This window comes from Malus domestica, chromosome 02, assembly GCF_042453785.1.
Source record: "Malus domestica chromosome 02, GDT2T_hap1".
In the NCBI taxonomy this organism is placed as follows: domain Eukaryota; kingdom Viridiplantae; phylum Streptophyta; class Magnoliopsida; order Rosales; family Rosaceae; genus Malus; species Malus domestica.
The window spans coordinates 24,642,636-24,663,352 of NC_091662.1; the positions used below are offsets into that span (position 1 = coordinate 24,642,636).

At 36.8% G+C, this 20,717-nt stretch overlaps 2 protein-coding genes across 4 annotated transcripts; both read right to left on the reverse strand.

Moving 5' to 3' along the window:
• Nucleotides 1–9,223: 9,223 nt before the first annotated feature.
• LOC103408432 (uncharacterized) lies at nucleotides 9,224–16,547 on the reverse strand. 3 transcript variants are annotated; one of them, XM_070817121.1, is made up of 10 exons: nucleotides 16,427–16,544; nucleotides 15,939–16,324; nucleotides 15,766–15,825; nucleotides 10,875–10,991; nucleotides 10,510–10,569; nucleotides 10,337–10,429; nucleotides 10,088–10,159; nucleotides 9,927–9,998; nucleotides 9,763–9,828; nucleotides 9,224–9,672 (listed from the first exon to the last, which is right to left on the reverse strand). In XM_070817121.1, the coding sequence occupies exons 3-10, from the start codon at nucleotides 15,820–15,822 to the stop codon at nucleotides 9,397–9,399; spliced, it is 813 nt and encodes a 270-aa protein (XP_070673222.1). In that variant the 5' UTR covers nucleotides 15,823–15,825; nucleotides 15,939–16,324; nucleotides 16,427–16,544; the 3' UTR covers nucleotides 9,224–9,396. The 3 variants fall into 3 exon arrangements, with proteins under 3 accessions (XP_070673222.1, XP_070673221.1, XP_028949098.2); XM_070817120.1 differs by lacking the exon at nucleotides 15,939–16,324 and having other exon boundaries at nucleotides 16,427–16,547; XM_029093265.2 differs by having other exon boundaries at nucleotides 15,766–16,324; nucleotides 16,427–16,545.
• A 598-nt stretch (nucleotides 16,548–17,145) lies between these two features.
• LOC114824589 (uncharacterized) lies at nucleotides 17,146–20,027 on the reverse strand. The gene is made up of 5 exons (XM_070817126.1): nucleotides 19,928–20,027; nucleotides 19,339–19,421; nucleotides 18,769–19,253; nucleotides 17,698–18,607; nucleotides 17,146–17,611 (listed from the first exon to the last, which is right to left on the reverse strand). Exons 2-4 carry the CDS (start codon nucleotides 19,365–19,367, stop codon nucleotides 18,600–18,602), a joined length of 522 nt encoding a protein of 173 aa, XP_070673227.1. The 5' UTR covers nucleotides 19,368–19,421; nucleotides 19,928–20,027; the 3' UTR covers nucleotides 17,146–17,611; nucleotides 17,698–18,599.
• Between the last annotated feature and the right edge of the window lie 690 nt (nucleotides 20,028–20,717).

Sequence of the window (20,717 nt, forward strand, 5' to 3'; positions counted from 1 at the left end):
GTATTGGCTAACAAAGAAAGGTAAGGATAAACAAAGGTTCTTAAAGAAATAGTAAGCAAAGTAAGGAAATTGACACTTAGAATTCACTTTTGAATGCAAAAATCAACTTTTAAACACAAGGGAAGATTCATGCAACACTTAGGGTCAAATTCAAACTTTTGGACCCTTTGTTCAACAACCAACACATGTGAGTTCATTCTCAGTTATTTTTCAACTCTTTTTCATACTTTTCACACACTTTTCTTTTTCTTTTTCTTTTTCCACGAATTTTTTTTCCTTTTTTTAAATTTTTTTTATTCCCTTTTCTTTCTTTTGACACACAAAACACACTTTGAAAACCCTTCCCCCACACTTGTTTTTCTGCAAAAATCAAAAGGAATTCCCTCTAAGTCATGCTTCACTATTCTTTAAGAACAATGGTGTGGACAGTCCTAATCTAGGCTAGGTAGGGATAATGTGGTTAACAAAGAAAATAGGCTAACGAAGGCTCAAAGGGGGTTAAACCTAAACATACAAAACATATGACAAAAGGGATAGGCTTTTTGGCTTTGGTGGTAACTAAACAACTTCATCTTGAATATGTGTTATGCACTCAATATCATGGTTTGAATGAAATGGGCATGAGTTCTAGCATTTGGAACTAAATGATGAAACGCCTTCTAAGTAGTAACCAAGCAAAGAATAATGAGATCATGCAACGACTTTAGAAAACAATAATGCACATATTTTAACTCTCCAAATAAACGTTTAGGCTCAAGTCTCACAAGGTTGTAGCGTTTGTTTGAGTTCCTTCCTTCAAGCATGTTACAAAAACTAGTTTTTATCCTTTGTGATTGCATGTGAATTCATAAGCTATAACCACAGCCAAGCATAAGCAAAGAGTAATTCAAACTTTCATCCATGTTAATCACTCTTTTTAACAGCCATGCAATTACAAACCGAATCCTCATCATTGTGTTGGAAGGTACCCTAGACACAAACACACAAAAATGACTCAAAACACTTTTTTTAGGCTTTTCAAAACACTTTTTTTTTTCAAATTTTTATGTGATTTTCGGAGTTATATGTCAAAACACACTAAAACACACCAAAACTGCTTAAAAACACTTAAAAACAGCAAGGGACAAGTCTATAAGTAATGGGTGATAAAATCCCACGAATTTGCATAAAAAACACTTGGTTACCCCCCCCCCCCACACTTAAATCAAACATTGTCCTCAATGTTTCAAGCATAAAGTTACACAAAACACAAAGAAACCAACAAACAGCAACTTAAATAACTAAACAGGGCAGATTAGAAACAACAACAAAGAGAAGGGTTTAGGAACGCAAATCTGGAAGTGGAGTGAAAGTTTCATCGTTCCTAAGTTGACGATACTGCTCTTTAAGCTTCCCTAGGTGCCACGGCATGGAATTGATCCTTGAATGGAAGGTGATACTTGAAATGATCCGGCAATGGTTTAAATTTGAGAGTGGGTGCCTGAATCATTAACAACATGTAAGTATAAAATGTAATGGAAATTGGAGTAGATGACTTACTTTTTCTTTCCGTAAAGAACTCAAGGACGAACACCACTTCTTTTAAAGTTTCAGGGACTTTGAATTTGGCCAGATTTACTACGATGGTTGTGATTTGTCCCGTGTCATCAAACTCAAATTCTTTGGGCTTTGTTGTTTCAAATACGTCATTTTTGATGAATTCTTGATATTCTCCAGCCATTACTTTCTCTTGAATCATTCTTCTTGGTGTACAAAGTCCTTTGAACAATTCAACACAATCTAGAACTTGCTTTGTTGCACCAAGAATTGGAATATCATTTTGCACCTTGGGAAGAGCTTCCACAATGTCTTTTTCACTCTCTTCTTGCTTGGGAATAAAAAACCTGCGAGGAAAAGGGACATTGGGTGGAATAGGGTTAGAATTAACGAAAATTGGACCCAACTTACCTGTATTGGACAGTGGTAGAGCATTGGGAGGTTGCGGCAAGGGTAGTGGAGCAAGGGTAGGCTGCGGCAAGGGTGGTTCTTCCCTTGCCATGGCCTTGTCATCCTCTTCTTCTTCGAACAACAGCTATTCATCCATGTTTTGGATTGGTTTGGACGTTTTTGGGCTTGTTCCAACCTCCATGCCACTTTCCAAAGTGATAGCATCATGGATTTCAAAATTTTCCTTCAAATTTTCTATAGTTGAGTTGGAAAGTTCACTTTGCTCTTGAAAATGTGCCATGAACTCCATAATCTCTCCCATTTGATTCTTCAAGTTATCCACTCTTTTGTCTTGATTTTGTTGGTCCTGCGCCAAAGAAGTTAGTAATTGAAAAATTTGATCATTATCCATGGACATACTTGAACTTGACTGGAATTGTTGTGGGGGAGGTTGTGGTGGCTGCATAGGCGTGGTGTAGAACTCCTTATATGGCTGCCAATATGCATCTTGTTGAGCCTCCTTGGCTTGATTTTGTGAGCCCTGCACCAAAGAATTTAATTCATTAAGAATTTGATTATAATCTATTGACGAACCAGAGTTTGATTGAGCATATTGCATAGGTCTTGAATAGAACTCCTCGTATGGCTGCCAATATCCTTCGTGTTGAGCTCGTTGAGATTCCCACCACATAGAAGTTGAATGATCACTCAAATCTCTTTGTGGACATTGATTGGCTTGATATCCTTGCCTATAAGACGCACCAAATGTAGGGACACTTTGCATTGTGGTCCTTTCGGTGATCTGTGACAATTGAGAAGTAAGATTTGCTAATTGAGCTTGAATGCTAGTAAAATCCATGTCTTACTTCTCTAGTACCTAAAATCAAAGAAAGAGAACTAAATCAAATATCAAAAGTAACACAAAACAAGGAAAACAAAACTAAGTCAGAAACTAAAACAAAAACAAACTAAACAAAAAGAAAACAACCAAGGGATTAGCAAAGTTGCTAATCCCCGGCAACGGCGCCAAAATTTGATGCGTAAAATAACTAAACACACAAATTAAACCCTCTTGTTGACAATTGTAGTATATGTATAAGTAGGGATCGTTCTGGACCGGGGATTAGGAGGGCTTGCTAAAACCTCTAAACTGACTTAGATAGATAAAACTAAGCTTTAAAACACTTAACTAGACTCAAAAGACTCAAAACAAACTCAAGAGACTCAAAACAAGCTAAAAACACTCAAAACTGCCTAAAACCACAAACTGGGCAGTTTTTGAACTCTAACACTAATTTGGACGAAATTGAGTTATAACTTGAACCAAAACACTTAAAAACACAAACTAAAGTACTTTCTAACTAATAAGACTCAATAAAGTCAAGGGGGTTTTGATTTTGGACGAAATTAAACTTGCGAAACAGATTGTAAATTGAAAACAGATTCTAGACGAATTTGGATCAAACTATGGATGATGGGCTAGCTAGAGGGTTCTTCTCCACACATGACACACTTGCATACAAACCAATTTTCAGTTGTTCGTTCAATAAATCATGAAACTCAACACCCCAGGTTAATTAGGTCCGCTTAAATTAACCTTCAAGTTCTCCTTAAGTTATTGAATTGGATGGGAAAGCGCATACAACAACTCAACACATTCTTCAAAAGTCCTTTACGTGAAAAGCACAATAAAGATACAATCAAAGATCATTAAGCAACATGAGAACGATAAGTATTGACGAGGCACTCGTTACTATGATGAGCATGAAACTTATGCCAAGAATTCATTTAACGCGATCGTTTATAAGTGACCTCCACTACTTGCAAATATAAGTTTGTAACTATTAGGTGAAACTCCCTTATATTCTAGCATCATATTCATGCATGAAAACTAAGCGTGCACTCTTAACAAACATACACGAATACGTTATCAATCAAGCAGTTAAACGAATTGAATTCACAACTTATGAAATCACAACCAAAAGTAATCAATTCATATTGCAAGCATGAACATGGTTTCGAATCACCCCCTAATTAAGAAGGGCTTAGTTCCTCATAAACGCAAAACAAAGATACATAAATTTAGACATTGAAAACAAAGAATGAAAACACCTAGAAACGCTCCAACAATCTAACGTCTTGAATGGCAAGCACGTCCAAGGGACTCCTTTTTTCTTCTTTGCTGCGACACAAGGGTGTTTGTTGATGATTTATGGTGAATTGTGGTGGTGGATGGATGTAGGTAGGTTATGGTGAAGGGTGGAATGCGGAATGGCTGATTAGAGGAGAGAATTGCGGCAAGGAAGGATCCTTGCAGATTTGGTGTGGCATGGACCTTAGGGAAGGTTTTAGGGCTTCTAGAATATGTAATTAAATGTCCTAACATATTTTTGGAATCCTTTTGTGGCTGGAACATAGGTGAGGAAGGATTAGGAAACTTCCAAGCCAAGAATAGAAACTTTCAAGAATGGAAACCTCCAAGATTAGAAACTTTGGTTTCCAATTCTGAACTCTTTGTTCTTCATTTTCATTTCTTCATTTCATTATTCATTCCTAGCCTCCTTTGATCTTCAATTTCATCCATCCACCTTGCTCCAAGCATAAGCTATCCATTCCATGCCCAAAACTGCTCCAAAAGGCTCCAAAAGGCTCCAAAATGCGCATGTTTGCATACTTTGTCCTTAAAACCTGAAATTGCATCAAAAATAGCTTAAAATACTAAAATTACTAAGTACTAGCAACGTAAATGCAAGGAAACAAGCTAATTAAGTCGCATAAATATGATCCTATCAATAATCAATCCACATTATTAATTCAAGAGATAATAGGAGATAATCTCTTAGTAATTCTAATTCTAATTTGATAACCAGTATAATATGAAAATAAAATCACCTAATTAGAATTAATCTCATGAAATAATATTCTACAAAATAATATTTTTCTCCATTTAATGCTCAAGTCTCAAAAGGAGCAATTAAATGATATAATCTCCCGTTTAAAATACTCAATCGAGAGAAGCAATATAAACTAACTCAATAACTCAAAATATTAGAGATTATCTTCCTCCAAGAAATATGAAAATCCCTGGAGACCATGTACAACTTGAAATTAGATCATTTTATGGGTGATGAGGGTCACGAGGGGGCAGAGAAATGGCTAGACCATATTGAAAAGACGTTTCAGGTGATGCAAAGTCAGGGGAACTTTCCTGCTGATAGGTGGGTTGAGACCACTACCTGGTTTTTGGGCCGTGAGCCAGTAGCTTGGTGGGAAAATCAGACTAGGTACATGTCACCTGAGACGGCTGCTGACTGGAAAGTATTCAAAGAGAACTTTATGAAGAGATTTGTCCCTCCAGAATACATTGATCGTAAAAAGCAAGAGTTTACTCGATTGAAACAGAGGAATATGTCAGCTTATGAGTACTACAGAAAGTTTACTGATTTGTCACGTTATGACCCTGATACAGCTGGTAATCAGGTAGAGATGCTTCGACGTTTCAAGTTGGGAACTAAGAGAAAATGGCGGACTTTTTCCAGTGCACTTCCCTGCGCCGATTATCATGAGTTTTTTGAGATTTTGGTTAGGATGGAGGACTCCGATAATCTTCCCAGTGAGAGTGAGGATGACGAAGACAAGAATGATGGTCAGAAGAATGATGATAAAGGTAAAGGTATCTCTATTCCGGGACCTCGCAAGACTCAGAATTTTAAGAAGAGTGGGGCGAGTTCGAGTTCTTCTAGTGGTGGATATAGTATTACTGGCCCGAGGAGAGGTGGTGGAAGATTTTCTGGTGGACCCAGATTTCAGAGGCAGAGGGATTCCGGTGATGCTGGTGGTTCTGGTGCTCCGTGGTGTCGCCGTTGTAATTTTCGTCATCATGGTGAGTGCAGGAGATGTGGTTGTGCTTGTTATACTTGTGGGCAAATGGGACATCGGGCTTCTCACTGTCCCCAAGGTCAGCAGAGACCTCAGCAGACCACTATGCCACCTCCAGTGCCGATTCAGCAGAGTTTTGGACCAGGCAATTATGGCCAGTCGGGTCGTGGTGGTGCTTACCACTACTAGGGAGATGCTGCTCTTTATGCTTCTGGACCTTATCAGTATCCCAAGGAGCCTTATTCTCAGACAGGGTATTCCCAGGACTTTAGGGGTTATTCTTCTTATTCTTCCATGCCAGCTGGTGGATCTCAGTGGCATCAGGGAGGTCAGCCCCGTCAGGGAGAAGTTACTGCTGGTGGTGCAGAATCATCTAGGCAGCCTAGTCAGTCAGGCCAGGGACGTACTTCTTAGGGGCGAGGTAATCAGGGCATCAGAGGTCGTGGTGGACGACAGCAAGCTCAGGGGCGTGTTAATCACATCTCACTTCAAGATGCTCAGAACCATCCAGACTTGATCATGGGGACGTTAAATGTTCTTGGTCATTTTGCTAGGGTTTTGATTGATTGTGGTGCTACGCATTCTGTGATTTCTCATACGTTTGCTCAAATGACTCAACCTCACCCGTCGCCTCTAGGATTTGATTTAGAGTTTGCCATGCCTAGAGGAGATAAATGTTATGTTGATAGTGTGTATCTTGGGTGTCCAGTGATGGTAGAGGGCGTAGTTATGCCAGTTGATCTTATTCCGTTAGATATTGTGGATTTTGATGTGATTCTTGGAGCATATTGGTTGCATTATAATCGTGCCCATATTGATTGTTATGGGAAATCGGTTACTTTTTATCGTCATGGACTACCCGAGGTTACTTTTGTGGGTGAAAGAAGTGGGGTGAGACATGATGTTATTTCTGCCATAAGAGCAAGGAAGTTATTATCGAAGGGTTGCCAAGGATATTTAGCACATGTGGTGTTAAATGATGTTGTTCCTACCAGTATAGGAGAAGTTGGTGTGGTCAGGCATTATCCTGATGTATTTCCTGATGATTTGCCGGGGTTGCCGCCAGACAGAGATGTGGAATTCTCTATTGATTTACTTCCAGGTACTGATCCTATATCTCTAACTCCTTATAGAATGGCTCCAGCTGAGTTGAGAGAATTAAAAATTCAGTTACAAGAATTACTTGATAAAGGTTTCATTCAACCTAGTTCGTCACCTTGGGGAGTTCCAGTATTATTTGTGAGAAAGAAAGATGGAACTCTGAGATTATGGATTGATTATAGGCAATTGAACCGGGTAACGATTAAAAACCGTTATCCATTGCCTCGCATCGATGATTTGTTTGACCAGCTGAAAGGTGCGTGTGTATTCTCTAAGATTGACTTGAGATCTGGTTATTATCAGTTGAAGATTAAGGATGAAGATGTACCTAAGACGGCTTTCCGAACCCGTTACGGACATTATGAATTTTTGGTTATGCCATTTGGGTTAACCAATGCACCTGCAACTTTCATGAGGTTGATGAACGAGGTATTCTAGCAATATCTTGATAAATTTGTTATTGTTTTTATTGATGATATTCTGGTATACTCTAAATCTAAAGCAGATCATATCCGACACCTTAACTTGGTATTAAAGAAGTTGAGGGAACATCAATTGTATGCCAAGTTCAGTAAATGTCAGTTTTGGTTGACTGAAGTGGCATTTTTGGGGCATGTTGTATCGACTCAAGGAATTCAAGTAGATCCGCAAAAGATAGCAGCAGTGGAGAACTGGGAGCAACCTCGAACCGTCACTGAGGTACGAAGTTTTCTTGGTTTGGCAGGCTATTATCGACGGTTTGTTTAGGATTTTTCTATGATTGCTTTGCCGTTAACGAAGTTGACCAGGAAGGATGTTAAATTCGAGTGGGATGAGAATTGTGAGCGAAGTTTCCAGCAATTGAAAGATTGCCTCACTCATGCTCCAGTATTGGTACTTCCTGATGATAACGGTAATTTTGAGATTTACAGTGATGCTTCCTTGAATGGTTTGGGATGTGTTTTGATGCAGCATAATAGAGTGATTGCTTATGCTTCTCGACAGTTGAAAAATCATGAAAGGAATTATCCTACTCACGATCTTGAATTGGCAACCATTGTCTTTGCTTTGAAGATTTGGAGGCATTATCTATATGGTGAGAAGTGTAAGATCTTCACTGATCACAAGAGTCTTCAGTATCTATTTGCTCAACATGATCTTAATCTTCGTCAGCGAAGATGGATGGAATTATTAAATGATTATGACTGCACTATTGAGTATCATCCGGGTCGTGCTAATGTGGTAGCTGATGCACTGAGTAGGAAACCTCAAGGTAGACTCAATGCTTTATATGCTTGTCATGTTCCCCTTCTTGCTGAACTGAGGACAACTGGAGTAAAGTTGGAGTTGGAAGATCGAAGCGAAGCTTTTCTTGCTAGTTTTCAAGTCAGGCCAGTTTTGGTGGATCATATACTCGAAGCTCAGATGGTGGATGAAGAAATTCAAGAAATGGTTCAATTAAGAAATGAAGGGAAAAAGAAAGACCTCAGGATTCGAGAATCAGATGGTATGCTTATGCAGGAGAACAGAATGTATGTTCCGAATAATGAGGAATTAAAGAAGATGATTTTGGATGAAGCGCATTGTTCAGCTTATGCGATGCATCCATGAGGAACTAAGATGTATCATACCATTCGACCATTTTATTATTGGCCGGGTATGAAGAGGGAAATTGCTGAGTATGTGAATAGATGTATTATTTGCCAGCAAGTTAAAGCAGAAAGAAAGAAGCATTTTGGGCGAATGCAGCCACTTCCCGTTCCCCAGTGGAAATGGGAAAACACTAGAAGAAAAAAGTTCATCTATCACGGTGAATGCCCGTGATAAATTGCAATCCACCACGGATACTGTGCCCGTTAGTATTCTGGATGTGATAAAAAGTCTAATTTTCGACCACGGGCTATGCCCGTTGTCAACTGCAATATGACCACGGATTGTACCCGTGGTAGATTGAGATCTAACACCACGTGCTATGACCGTTGTCGATTACTCATTAACCACAGCTAATGCCCGTGCTAAATGGCAATCCACCACGGACACTATGCCCGTTAGTATTCTGGATGTGATTAAAAGTTTAATTTCTACCACGGGCTATGCCCGTTGTCAACTGCAATATAACCACGGATTGTACCCGTGGTAGATTGAGATCTAACATCACGTGCTATGACCGTTGTCGATTACTAATTAACCACAGCTAATGCCCGTTATAAATTATTTTCCAAAATTAAAAAAAAAATCATTTAACAAATATATATATATATATCTGTATTTATATATTTTAGTATAGAATAACCAACAAAATTGCAGATTTACTACAATATAATAAGCACATAAAAAATACTTGATAATATTATAACATAATTTAAAAATACTTGAGTTTCCAAATGAATACATAAACGGAAGTCATAAAGTATTATCCATGTAGTGCCTAATGAATACATAAACGGAAGTCATAAAGTACTATCTATGTAGTGTCAAAGTACCATTTTCTAGTCTAAGTACGAACTAAAATTACTCTCCAACTCGGACGTACTTTGATGGCCAGGCAATTGTACTAGACACAGCATCCTCCAGGACACGAAATTCACTTGTAGGGCGGTACAAAGATATATTCTCCACTTTGACAACAGTTACCCAAACTTTCCAGCAATCAGGACCAAGCACCATGTGATGAACTTTCGCCTCAGGATTTGTTGATTCTATTTCTCCAGTTGCAACAACTTGTCCATTTCTGAGCCAATTTAGTAACTTGCATGAAGACCCTCGTAAAATACCAACGGGTTGTAACTAGCATAAAGAAATCAAATAAGAACATCAATTTTAAATGATTAAGTTATCAAACTATTTAACAATTATTATCAAGCATGTGTTTACTACCTGAGAAGTGGCTTTAGAACCTTCTTTTCTCTTAATGTTGTCTCTTTTTATGTTTGGACTACTTCTCTGTGACAACCAAACATGGAAGACACAAAATTCGATCAATTTATATCAAAATCTCATAAGTTTCATAAGCTAACTATTTAGTACTTGTTCTCGTATACCTGGGAACTAGCTTTGGAAGCTTGTCTAGAAGCATCGTCAGCTTCTTGTGCACTTCTTCTATCACATTGTATCTAATAACAAAACAAAAACAATCTAATTATCAACATCTGCTATGTCTTATTATATTTCCACTGTGCTATACTTGGGATCATATATGTACCTGAGAACTAGCTTTTGAAGTGTGTCTAGAACCATCGTTAGCCTCTGGTGCACTTTTCTTATTACATTGTAACTGATAAAAAGATAAATGCAAATAATCAAAATCAAAAGAAACAACTGATAACAAGATAGATGCAAAGAAACTATTAGCTACATAGACTAACTAAGCCTGAAAGTGAACATGTTCACTATTTTCTTTCTATCTAATGATGAAGACATCGAGACAAGTTAAACAAAATCAGTTTCATACCTGGGGAGATGATCTGGAAACCTGGTAACTGGAATTGGGAACCTGTTTTACACCATTCTTAGTTCTTTGGAGATCTATACAGCCTCCCTGCGACTAGTGAATACGCAAGAAATAGAAGTTGATCAATTTCAGATTCAACAAAATACCAATATTTACTAATGACACATTTTTACCTGAGGCCTATTTGTGGAGACTTGAATTGCATCATTGGTATTAGTTTCTTTACCATTTCCCTGCAGCGATATGATTAGAAGTTAGAATATATTTTTTAGACCGTTATTGTTTTATTTGTACTCAATAAAAAACCAATCCAATGAGTCTTTTGTAACAAATATCTCCCTTTCCGATAAAAGATGTGGTTGCTAGGGTAAAGTTGGATGTATCAAGTATTGCTGACAAATATTCATCCAGTGTTGGTGGGTATTTACGATGGAACCATTAGCTTCCCTCAAGTAAGCTCTAACTATATATACAAATTGATCATGCCGTAAATCTTTTATCATTTTATAAATATATACAAAGTTGCATATATAATTACCTCATTTTGTTGTTTAGCCAACACAAGATCAAACACTTCCCGCAATTTTCCTTCGACATTTTGTAGTCGGTCTCTAAGCTCTCGATTACTCATGCTGGCATATGTTTGGGCATCATATCTAGAAGGTGTAACCCCATAACCACCTCCACGAAGTCGACCTCGATGTTCAGGTCCAAGTGCTTGTGATAAGGCATCATCTTTTATAGAACCATTGTCTGTTGTTGGCATTTCATTAGCCAACTTAATGTCATCCTATACATTTAAAAATCATTTACAAGATTAAAAGAAAAATGAACAAAAAATAACACAAGGATAATTTCAAACTGAAGCTTCGTACCATTTTCTTTGACACTATCTCATTTACGGGTTGACCATTTTTTCTTGTACGAGCAACTATCCAAAGACTGACTCTATTTAAATCCTCCTCAGGTGTACCTTTGTTTCTCTATTAATTAATCCATAATTTAAACTTCGTATAAGTGTGTTGTCACTGAAATGAAATTAAAATATATACAAAGGTTCATACCAGCTCGTCCTCCAAGCGTGCATATCCTTTACGACTCATCACATGAGGGAGAGTATGGAATGATTTCAACTTTTTGAACTTCTCACTAATTGCCTAACAAAGAAAAATAGATAACAAGGAACTTCATTTAACCAACATCCATGCATAGAAAACCTAATCATTAATTTAAAATTTAATACAAACAAGCTTACATCAAACTCAGGAGAGCATCGATGTTTAACAAATTTGTCCCAATCAGCCTGTTTCTCAACATTAGCAGGCTTCAAGAGTTGCATTTGTTCCATTGCATCAGGACCATCATCAAGGGATCTTATTTGTTTTGTCAACGTGGCTTTGTATGTACGCCAACATCCAGACATTTGTGTTAATAATATCTTCTTACGACAGGGTGCCAAATCGTATTTTTGCTGCATTAACCATGAATCTTTATTAACATAAAAAAGATAATTGATTTTTTATATGTATTATAGAAGAACAAACTAGTTAGGAAATAAGAGCACAGCTTCGGTTATAACTTTTACCTTCACAGCAGCCCATAATTTATCTTTCAAAATTGTAGGAACCTCATCCCAACTTGCGTAAGTTACTGGTATTAGTTGTCTTGCAAGGATCCCTGCCGACGAACTCAAACTCGCTGATCCAGCACCAAAATGTTGTCCTTTGTCATTGAATTGAACGCCAATTTGTTTGGCCTTTGACAGAGCATTATAATCCAACATTGTTGGACCTCTTCCCTTTCTCTTTTTTGCTTCATTCACATCATCACTTGAGTGCATCTCGTCACCGTCTGGCAAACCATCAAAATCCATAGACACCTAAAAATTTAAACCAAATTTACAGAGAGAGATCAGTGAATAATCTTTGCATCCTAGTAAAAAAGAACGATGTGAAGAGAAGGATTGAGGGGATAGCCAAATATTAACTGCAAGCGACTGGTGGTGGGAACTTTGCACGGCAGTTTGTTGGCATCGTGGGTTTTTAATTAAGTTTTCTTTCCAATAAAAAATATATTAACTATTATTATGTTAATTGTTTTACAATTATATTATCATTCGGACTCTCTTATAGCCATAAAATTAAAAGTTTATTGGGACTCTGATACTAGGGGTGGGCACGGGTTGCAACTCTCTTATATACATCATTTTTATAAAAAAAAGGCTCCAGCCGCTGCACTGCAATGCACAACAGCACTGCAGCAGCACATACACTCACAGGAGCTGTCTTCAAGAATTGAGGATGCACTGCAGTGCACTGCAGCAGCACATATTAGGGGAGTATTGAAGCACAGATTGTGCCCAGCAGCACATATTAATATTATTATCCAAATCCAAATTCCAAATCCAAAATAACATCCAAATTCCAATTCCAAAATAACATCCAAATTCCAAATCCAAAATAACATCCAAATCCAATCCAAATTAACATCTCCAAGACATCCAATGCAGGGTCCAAATCCAAAAATAACCCAAAAGAGAAATTAGTGAATAGACCCTTTGAAAACTTAAAGAACATTGCGGTAATCTATCCATGGTTCCTAACCGAGGTGCAAATTATACAGTAATTGGTACTTAACATACAATAAAAAATGTTTAGGGTATGATACTTATAGATATTTGAATTACCTTGTGGCTTCGAAATGGATTGGTCAGAACTCAGGAGTCAGGAGACTCATGACCATGAGGTGGTGGTCGAAGTTGAGAGGAGCAGATGGTGGTGGTCGGAGACTCGGAGTCGTCGACTTTAGAGAAGCTGAGGGAGGGAGCTCAGGTATCATGAATCGAGAGGGAGGAGAGTAATGGTTACTCTCAATCGATGAGAACCGTATTGAAGGTTTTGTGGATTTCGCAATCTGGGGTAAAAAAATTGATAACCATAAAAAAAGGACCTCCAGCCAAGGGAAGAAGGAAGGCTGCGTTTTGGGGAAGAAGGAAGACTGCATTTGAGAATCATCATTTTTAGATAAAGAAATCGTTGAAGATAGGGTTTGAGGATGAAGGAAAGCTAGGTTCGGGGAAGAAGGAAGGTTGGGTTTTGGGAAGAAGGAATGGCTTGGGGTTTGGGGAAGAAGGTGGGCTGGGTTTTGGGGGAGAAAGGAATGGCTGGGAAGAGGGAGGGGTTGGGTCGGATGGGGAAGGAGACCGTCCATCTCCTCTGTTTGTTCTTTTCTTTTTTTTTAATTTTTAAAAGGTCAAAATGATAATAAAATTCCATAAAACATAATTAAGGACAGATTGTGAGATTTAATGAAAGCATACTACTCTATAATTTCTCGACACTGGGAGAGAGAGATCAAGAGGGAGCAGAGGGATGACCGAGGTTAGCAGATTCCATCGAATTGTAATTATCATTTTTTATTTGTTTTGGTCAAATCGCAAAACAAACATTCAAATATCAAATAACGGGACAAATTTTTTCGACGGTTATCAACAAAAAATTATGATTAAACGGTTATTTTAACTCTAATTTTGATGATTTTTTACAGCTACACTTCTTCACCGTATATGAATACACTGAATGAATTTGATCTTCAATTTAAAACATTTACACTAATGGATACCACAAAATCTTATGTTATACTTGATGAAAGTATAAATAAACTCTTAAGTGTTAGTGAATCTATTGTTTTGATGGGATACGCATTCTACGAAACTCGTTTCAACGATCCAACCGTCAAACATGTTTGTATATACTTCGAGATCGCCTACACCAAAAATTGCAAAAAACAAACATTCAGAGATCGAGTAACGGGACAAAACTTTTCAACGGTTATCAACGAAAAATCACTATTTAACGGTTATTTTAACTCCGATTTTGGTGATTTTTTACAGCTACACTCATTGACTCTATATGAATACAATGAATGAACTCGATCTTCAATTTAAAATATTTACATTAATGGATACCACAAAATCTTATGTTATACTTAATGAAAGTATGAATAAAATTTTAAGTGTTAGCGAATCTATCGTTTTGATGGGATACGCATTCTACGAAACTAATTTCAATGATCCAACCGTCAAACTTGTTTGTATATACTTCGAGATCGCATACGCCAAAAATTGCAAAAAACAAACATTCAGAGATCGAGTAACGGGATAAAACTTTTCAACGGTTATCAACGAAAAATCATGATTTAACGGTTATTTTAACTCCAATTTTGATGATTTTTTACAGCTACACTTCTTCACCGTATATGAATACACTGAATGAATTCGATCTTCAATTTAAAACATTTACACTAATGGATACCACAAAATCTTATTTTATACTTGATGAAAGTATGAATAAACTCTTAAGTATTAGTGAATCTATTGTTTTGATGGGATACGCATTCTACGAAACTAGTTTCAACGATCCAACCGTCAAACATGTTTGTATATACTTCGAGATCGCATACACCAAAAATTGAAAAAAATAAACATTCAGAGATCAAGTAACGGGACAAAACTTTTCGACGGTTATCAACGAAAAATCACGATTTAATGGTTATTTTAACTCTAATTTTGATGATTTTTTACAGATACACTCATTGACCCTATATGAATATAATGAATGAACTCGATCTTCAATTTAAAATATTTACATTAATGGATACCACAAAATCTTATATTATACTTAATGAAAGTATAAATAAACTTTTAAGTGTTAGCGAATCTATCGTTTTGATGGGATACGCATTCTACGAAACTAATTTCAACGATCCAACCGTCAAACTTGTTTGTATATACTTCGAGATCGCATACACCAAAAATTGCAAAAAACAAACATTCAGAGATCGAGTAACGGGACAAAACTTTTCGACGGTTATCAACGAAAAATCACGATTTAACGGTTATTTTAACTCCGATTTTGATGACTTTTTACAGCTACACTCTTTGACCATATATGAATACAATGAATGAATTCGATCTTCAATTTAAAATATTTACACTAGAGGAAGAAATCGGGATGCAATATTGCTGCTTGCCTGTACATTTGCTTGTCGTCAAGAAGACAAGTGTAAAGAGTAGAGCTTATGATTTTTTTTTAACATGTGGATGCTTTCCGAATCATCTTTACTTTTGTGTATGAGCTTCTCTGAACCTGTGAGGTTCAAACAGAAATTTGCTCTGCCGCCAAAGGAGCCACAAAGAAGAAAATTGGCCGAGCAAAAGAATACATAGTAAAATAACTGGGATTAGAGAATGGTCAGTTGGTGGAGATGGGAACAATACATGTTGGGGACTTTATGGTGAGAAATTTTTCGTTTTCATTTAATTCTGATTTGAAGAAAAAAAAACAACCATACACATAAATATCAGTTTTCCTAAGAAGATCCAGAAAAAGGTAGAGAAATTTGTGAAAAATGTTTTCATTCAATAATAGTCTAGTTTTACACAGGAATGGCCTCACAATCTGCCCGAACATAACCTTCATCTTCATCACCTACATAATCATCAAGTTTATAAACATCTAATGGGGCATATGACATGTAAGCATCCTCGTCAAACTTTCCCAAGTCATGGAACCCTTTTGGAGGTGCTTTTAGAACAACATACCAATCAGACGTTTCACTCTCTCTTGAATAAAATACTTGTTTGGCCTGTGAAGCGAGAATAAATGGATCATTTTGAAATTGATTTAGACGATGCAGGTTGACCAAAGTAAATCCATCATCAACCTTAATGCCATTACTAGTATTCGCCCAATCACATTTAAATATGGGGACCCGAAACATGTAATAGTCCATCACTAGAATCTCTTGAATCACCCCATAGTATAAAACCTTTTTAATCTCTTCGGTGCCATTGACCGATGTTTCAGCTTCAAGATAAACACCACTGTCTTGTGTAGTCTTCTCACTTGCTCTTGTACAAAAACGCCTTCCATTTACAACATATCTTGAATATGACATTACTTGTGTTATCGGTCCAAGTGCAATAACCTGTTCAATAATTAATGGAATGCTAAAAACATAATATTGTTGGAACTACAAATTACCTACCTAAAAGTAAAAAAAAAGAAAGTAGAAGAATATAAATCCAACCTTATTGCGGAGCCAAGATGAAAATTGAGTTGCATGCATCCTATGTAGCTTGTTCAATTTGCCTACAAGGCTCGGATCTGAATACTTAAGCTCCTCAACATGCATTGTGGAACAAAATAATATGTTATGAAGTTTTAATAAAATACAATGCACATAAGCTTCTAAAAGGGTGCATAACTCACTCTCGATATGGCTCAGCTTCTGAGCTATTAAACAATATGTAACGATGAGCAATTTGGTACATTTCTGAAGACATGGTCATTGTCACACCAGCTGAAATAGGATTCCCAATAACAATTGATTCATCCTCATATCGGTTATGTCGTAAACCGATATTTTCAGCTTGTTTTATGTACTTACTACAAAATTTCACACACTCGTCAGCTAAGACACACTCTACCATAGACCCCTCTGGTCGTGCTCGATTTCTAACATAATCCTTTAACACCTTCATAAATCTGAAAGAAATTTAATCATGTCATAAACTAGTAAGTCATCTAAAATAGAAAAACAAAAAAATAGGCTAATACTAGAAATATAAATACGAAAGTATCTTTCAAAAGGATACATCCAACGATAATGAACAGGTCCAAATAGCCTAGCTTCCCTCACTAAATGGATTGTAAGGTGAATCATAATATCAAAGAAAGAAGGTGGAAAATACTTCTCAAGCATGCATATTGTTTCTGCAACCTCATTCTCCAATACTTCCAGCTTACTTTTGTCAATAACTCCTTGATAGAGTTCGTGGAAAAATACACACAACCGAAAGATTGCATGTCTTGGACCTTTAGGCAAAAGACCTCTTATTGCTACTGGCAACAATTGTTGCATTAGGACATGACAATCATGGGACTTGAGTCCAATTAGATTGCAGTCACTTAGATCCACACAATTACTAATATTTGAGCTATAACCATCCGGTACCTTCATATCGAACAACCTCTTACAGAAAATATGTTTCTCTGCTTTAGAGAAGTTGTAAAGTGCTGGAGGTAGTTTCATCTTTTTTCCTTTCTCTTCAGTTATGCATAAATCATGCCAAATACCCAATTCCTTTAAATCTTTACGACAATTAAGTCCATCCTTTGATTTACCTTTAATATGTAGCAATGTGCCAACAATACTTTCACAAACATTTTTCTCTATGTGCATGATGTCCAAATTATGCCTCAAACATAATTTCTGCAAAACAAGCAAAAATAAGCAAATTAGTTGTGAAAAAAATCATACTTTTCTTTATAGTTAAATGTTAAGTGTAATTGTCAAACCTTCCAATACGGCAAATCAAAGAAAATTGATTTCTTTTTCCATATGTTAATAGGATCACTTCCTGTTGTCTGTACACCTTTCTTTACACTCATCTTCCTTTTTGTGCCTTTTTGTGTAGTTGACTTTTTTCCCCAATCCCTTCCAGCTGCTTCGAAAGCATATAAAACTTCTTCACCTGTCAATACCCTTGGTTTTTGCCCAATATCATCATTCCCATCAAACCATTTACCCTTCTTGCGAAACTCATGAGAAGGTGGAAGAAATCTTCTATTGCCGGTATATACATGCTTCTTACTAAATGGCAACCTCAAAGATCGCGTGTTAGCACCACATGCCACACAAGCAAACCTGCCCTTTGTAAAACATCCAGCCAAGTTACCATAAGCGGGATAATCACTGATTGTCCACATCAAAATAGCCCTCAAATTGAAAGTAGAATTTGTAGTTGCATCAAATACACCCACTCCTTCATTCCATAACACACATAAATCTTCTATGAGTGGTTGCAAGTAAACATCAATATCATTTCCGGGTTGTTTCTTCCCAGGAATTATTAACGTCAACATCAAATTCTCTTTCGACATGGCTAACCATGGAGGAAGATTGTATGTAACTAATATAACTGGCCAACAACTATATCTAGAGCTTATCTGGCGGAATGGGTTTACCAAGTCTCAAGTTTCGTGGATCTGAGGCAAAATCAGGATATCTAGTGTCAATAGACTCCCATGTTGGCGAATCAACTGGATGTCGCATCTTACCATCCTGACTTTTGTTAGTATGATGCCATGTTAAGTCTTTGGCCATGTCATCATCCTTAAACATTCGCTTAAATCTTGGTATAATAGGAAAGTAGCGCAACACCTTTGCAGAAACTCCTTTGTAAATGTGATTATTACGTTTACCAACCTGCCAACGTGAAGAACCACACTTTGGACACGTCTCAAGTTGTTCAAAGTCTTTCCAAAATAAGCAGCAATCATTTACACATGCATCTATTTTCTCGAACCCTAAATCAAACACCTTAAGTAACTTCTTTGTCGAATTCATTGAATTTGGAAGTGTATTACCTTCCGGAAACATGTCCTTTAAGGCTTGGAGGAGCTCGTCAAAAAGCTTATCTGTTGCACCATTTGAAGCTTTAATCTTGTATAAAACTACAGTTGCTGACAACTTTGTGTATTTCGTACAACCTTCATATAAAGAAGCTTCAGCTTCTTCAACCTTTTGTTTGAAATTCTCATCTCCAATTAGCAAGTTTGCTTTTCCAGTTCCATCATCTTCAGCCAAGACATCCCTATACATCTGATATGTTTCTGTCACGTTGGCATAGTCATGTTGTTGAAGAATAGGTTCTTGTTCACCATGGAACACCCAAGTAGTATATGAAGGATTTATTCCATTTATAACCAAGTGTTCATACACAATCGCAGGTAGTTGAAAACATTGGTTTTGACATATTATACACGGGCAAATGATCTTATCTCGATTTCCTCCATATTCTTTAGCAACTTGTACAAACTTTTGTGCACCCTCTCTGTATTCTGTTGATGGTCTGTATTATAAATAAATCTTAATCACTTTAAACAGACCCTAGTTATCAATGTCAAAAATGAAATTCATTGAGGCAGATAATATACCTCGAAAATGTTAGCCAATCTTTGTCCATTGCAATCAGATAGTTGACAATGATGGTTTCCAACGATGCTTCTCAAAAGTAATCCTAAAATAACCACAACTCACAACTTAATGGCAAAATATACTAAAATATATATATGCGCGTGTATATATGTATATTAAGGGCACCCCTTCTTACTAAACTCTAAGCACAATCTGTTCAACCAAAATTTAATCCAAATCTACTAAACTCTATGCATGTAATTAATCCCAAAACAAAAATTATATTAAAATAAGTTTGAAAACAGAAGCAAGCAAAAAAACAAAAGCAAATAGAAGATTTGATTTTGTTTGCATATAAAATTAAAAAAGTGCATGCATTCAACATCCACGTTATGAAGCCAAGAAGTGGATTGAGTTCATATCAGCCTCATCATACCCTTATCTCAATCATTACTCTTATCTAAATCCTAAATTTGTAGCAAATGCATCGAAATAACATAGTGGTACATTGTGTTGGTACAATTATATAGACACGTTATCATTGACATCCCAAAGTTTTCGTGTATACATATGAAAAAATGAAAGGAGAAAAAAGTGCAGAGCAAATACCTATCAGGAGGAGTGATATCAGAGATTTTGATGGGAGCCCAAGACATCAACATACTTCCAACACAAAGCAAGCTTCCTTCATAGTCCACACCATTCTTTGTACCTTCACCAACAAAAATGGAAGAATTGTAATAATTAGTGCTTAAAGTGAAATTAATAAAAAATTAATTAAGGAGCAGGCAGGTACCCCAAACTGGGCTTGAAATCAACCAAAAATTCGGACAAAAATTGAAAATCCCAGATAGAAAAAAAAAAAAAAAAAAGCCGAAACACAACAGATTGTTTTCCCAAAATCCACCCAGACTTTGCTCGAAAGAAACAACAATCAGCAAAGGGAAACACAGAGACTCTAGTTCAAGTAAAATAAAACATTCAAACAACTCAAATCAAACATTCAAACAAAGTATATTGTCGAGGTAAGACTCACCAGGAAACCCTAGCTTTTTTGGGTAACATTTTCTTCAAAATAAATTGAAAATTTGAAGAAGGTGAGAATCGTGACGGAGAGCGAGAGAGAGAAATGAAAGGAAAAGAAAAACGGAAAATAAGAGGAAGCAGGAGCTCCAACGATGATCAAAATTCGGTCCAGAATTGAAAAAAAATATGTGAGAGAGAAAGAGCGAGAGACAAACCTGATTCGCTTGCGGAGGCTAGGGTTCCAGGCTTGAGAGAGAGCTCGAGAAATCTGTGGAAGCAAATGAAAGAGCTCTGCCTTTCCACCTTTCTTCCTTTCCCAGATGACCAATACGCGTAAATTCAGCATCATTCCCTTACCAACACGCGTCTAGCA

Coding starts and splice junctions, on each gene's coding strand:
- LOC114824589 (XM_070817126.1), bottom strand. CDS start 19,367: ATGGACAAAGATTGGCTAACATTTTCGAG. Junction 19,254..19,338: donor GATTGGCTAACATTTTCGAG/GTATATTATCTG, acceptor TTTATAATACAG/ACCATCAACAGAATACAGAG.
- LOC103408432 (XM_070817120.1), bottom strand. CDS start 16,531: ATGCATGTTGAGGAGCTTAAGTATTCAGATCCGAGCCTTGTAGGCAAA. Junction 10,570..10,874: donor TGGCTAAACAACAAAATGAG/GTAATTATATAT, acceptor ATATCGCTGCAG/GGAAATGGTAAAGAAACTAA. Junction 9,829..9,926: donor CTTCCAAAGCTAGTTCCCAG/GTATACGAGAAC, acceptor TGGTTGTCACAG/AGAAGTAGTCCAAACATAAA.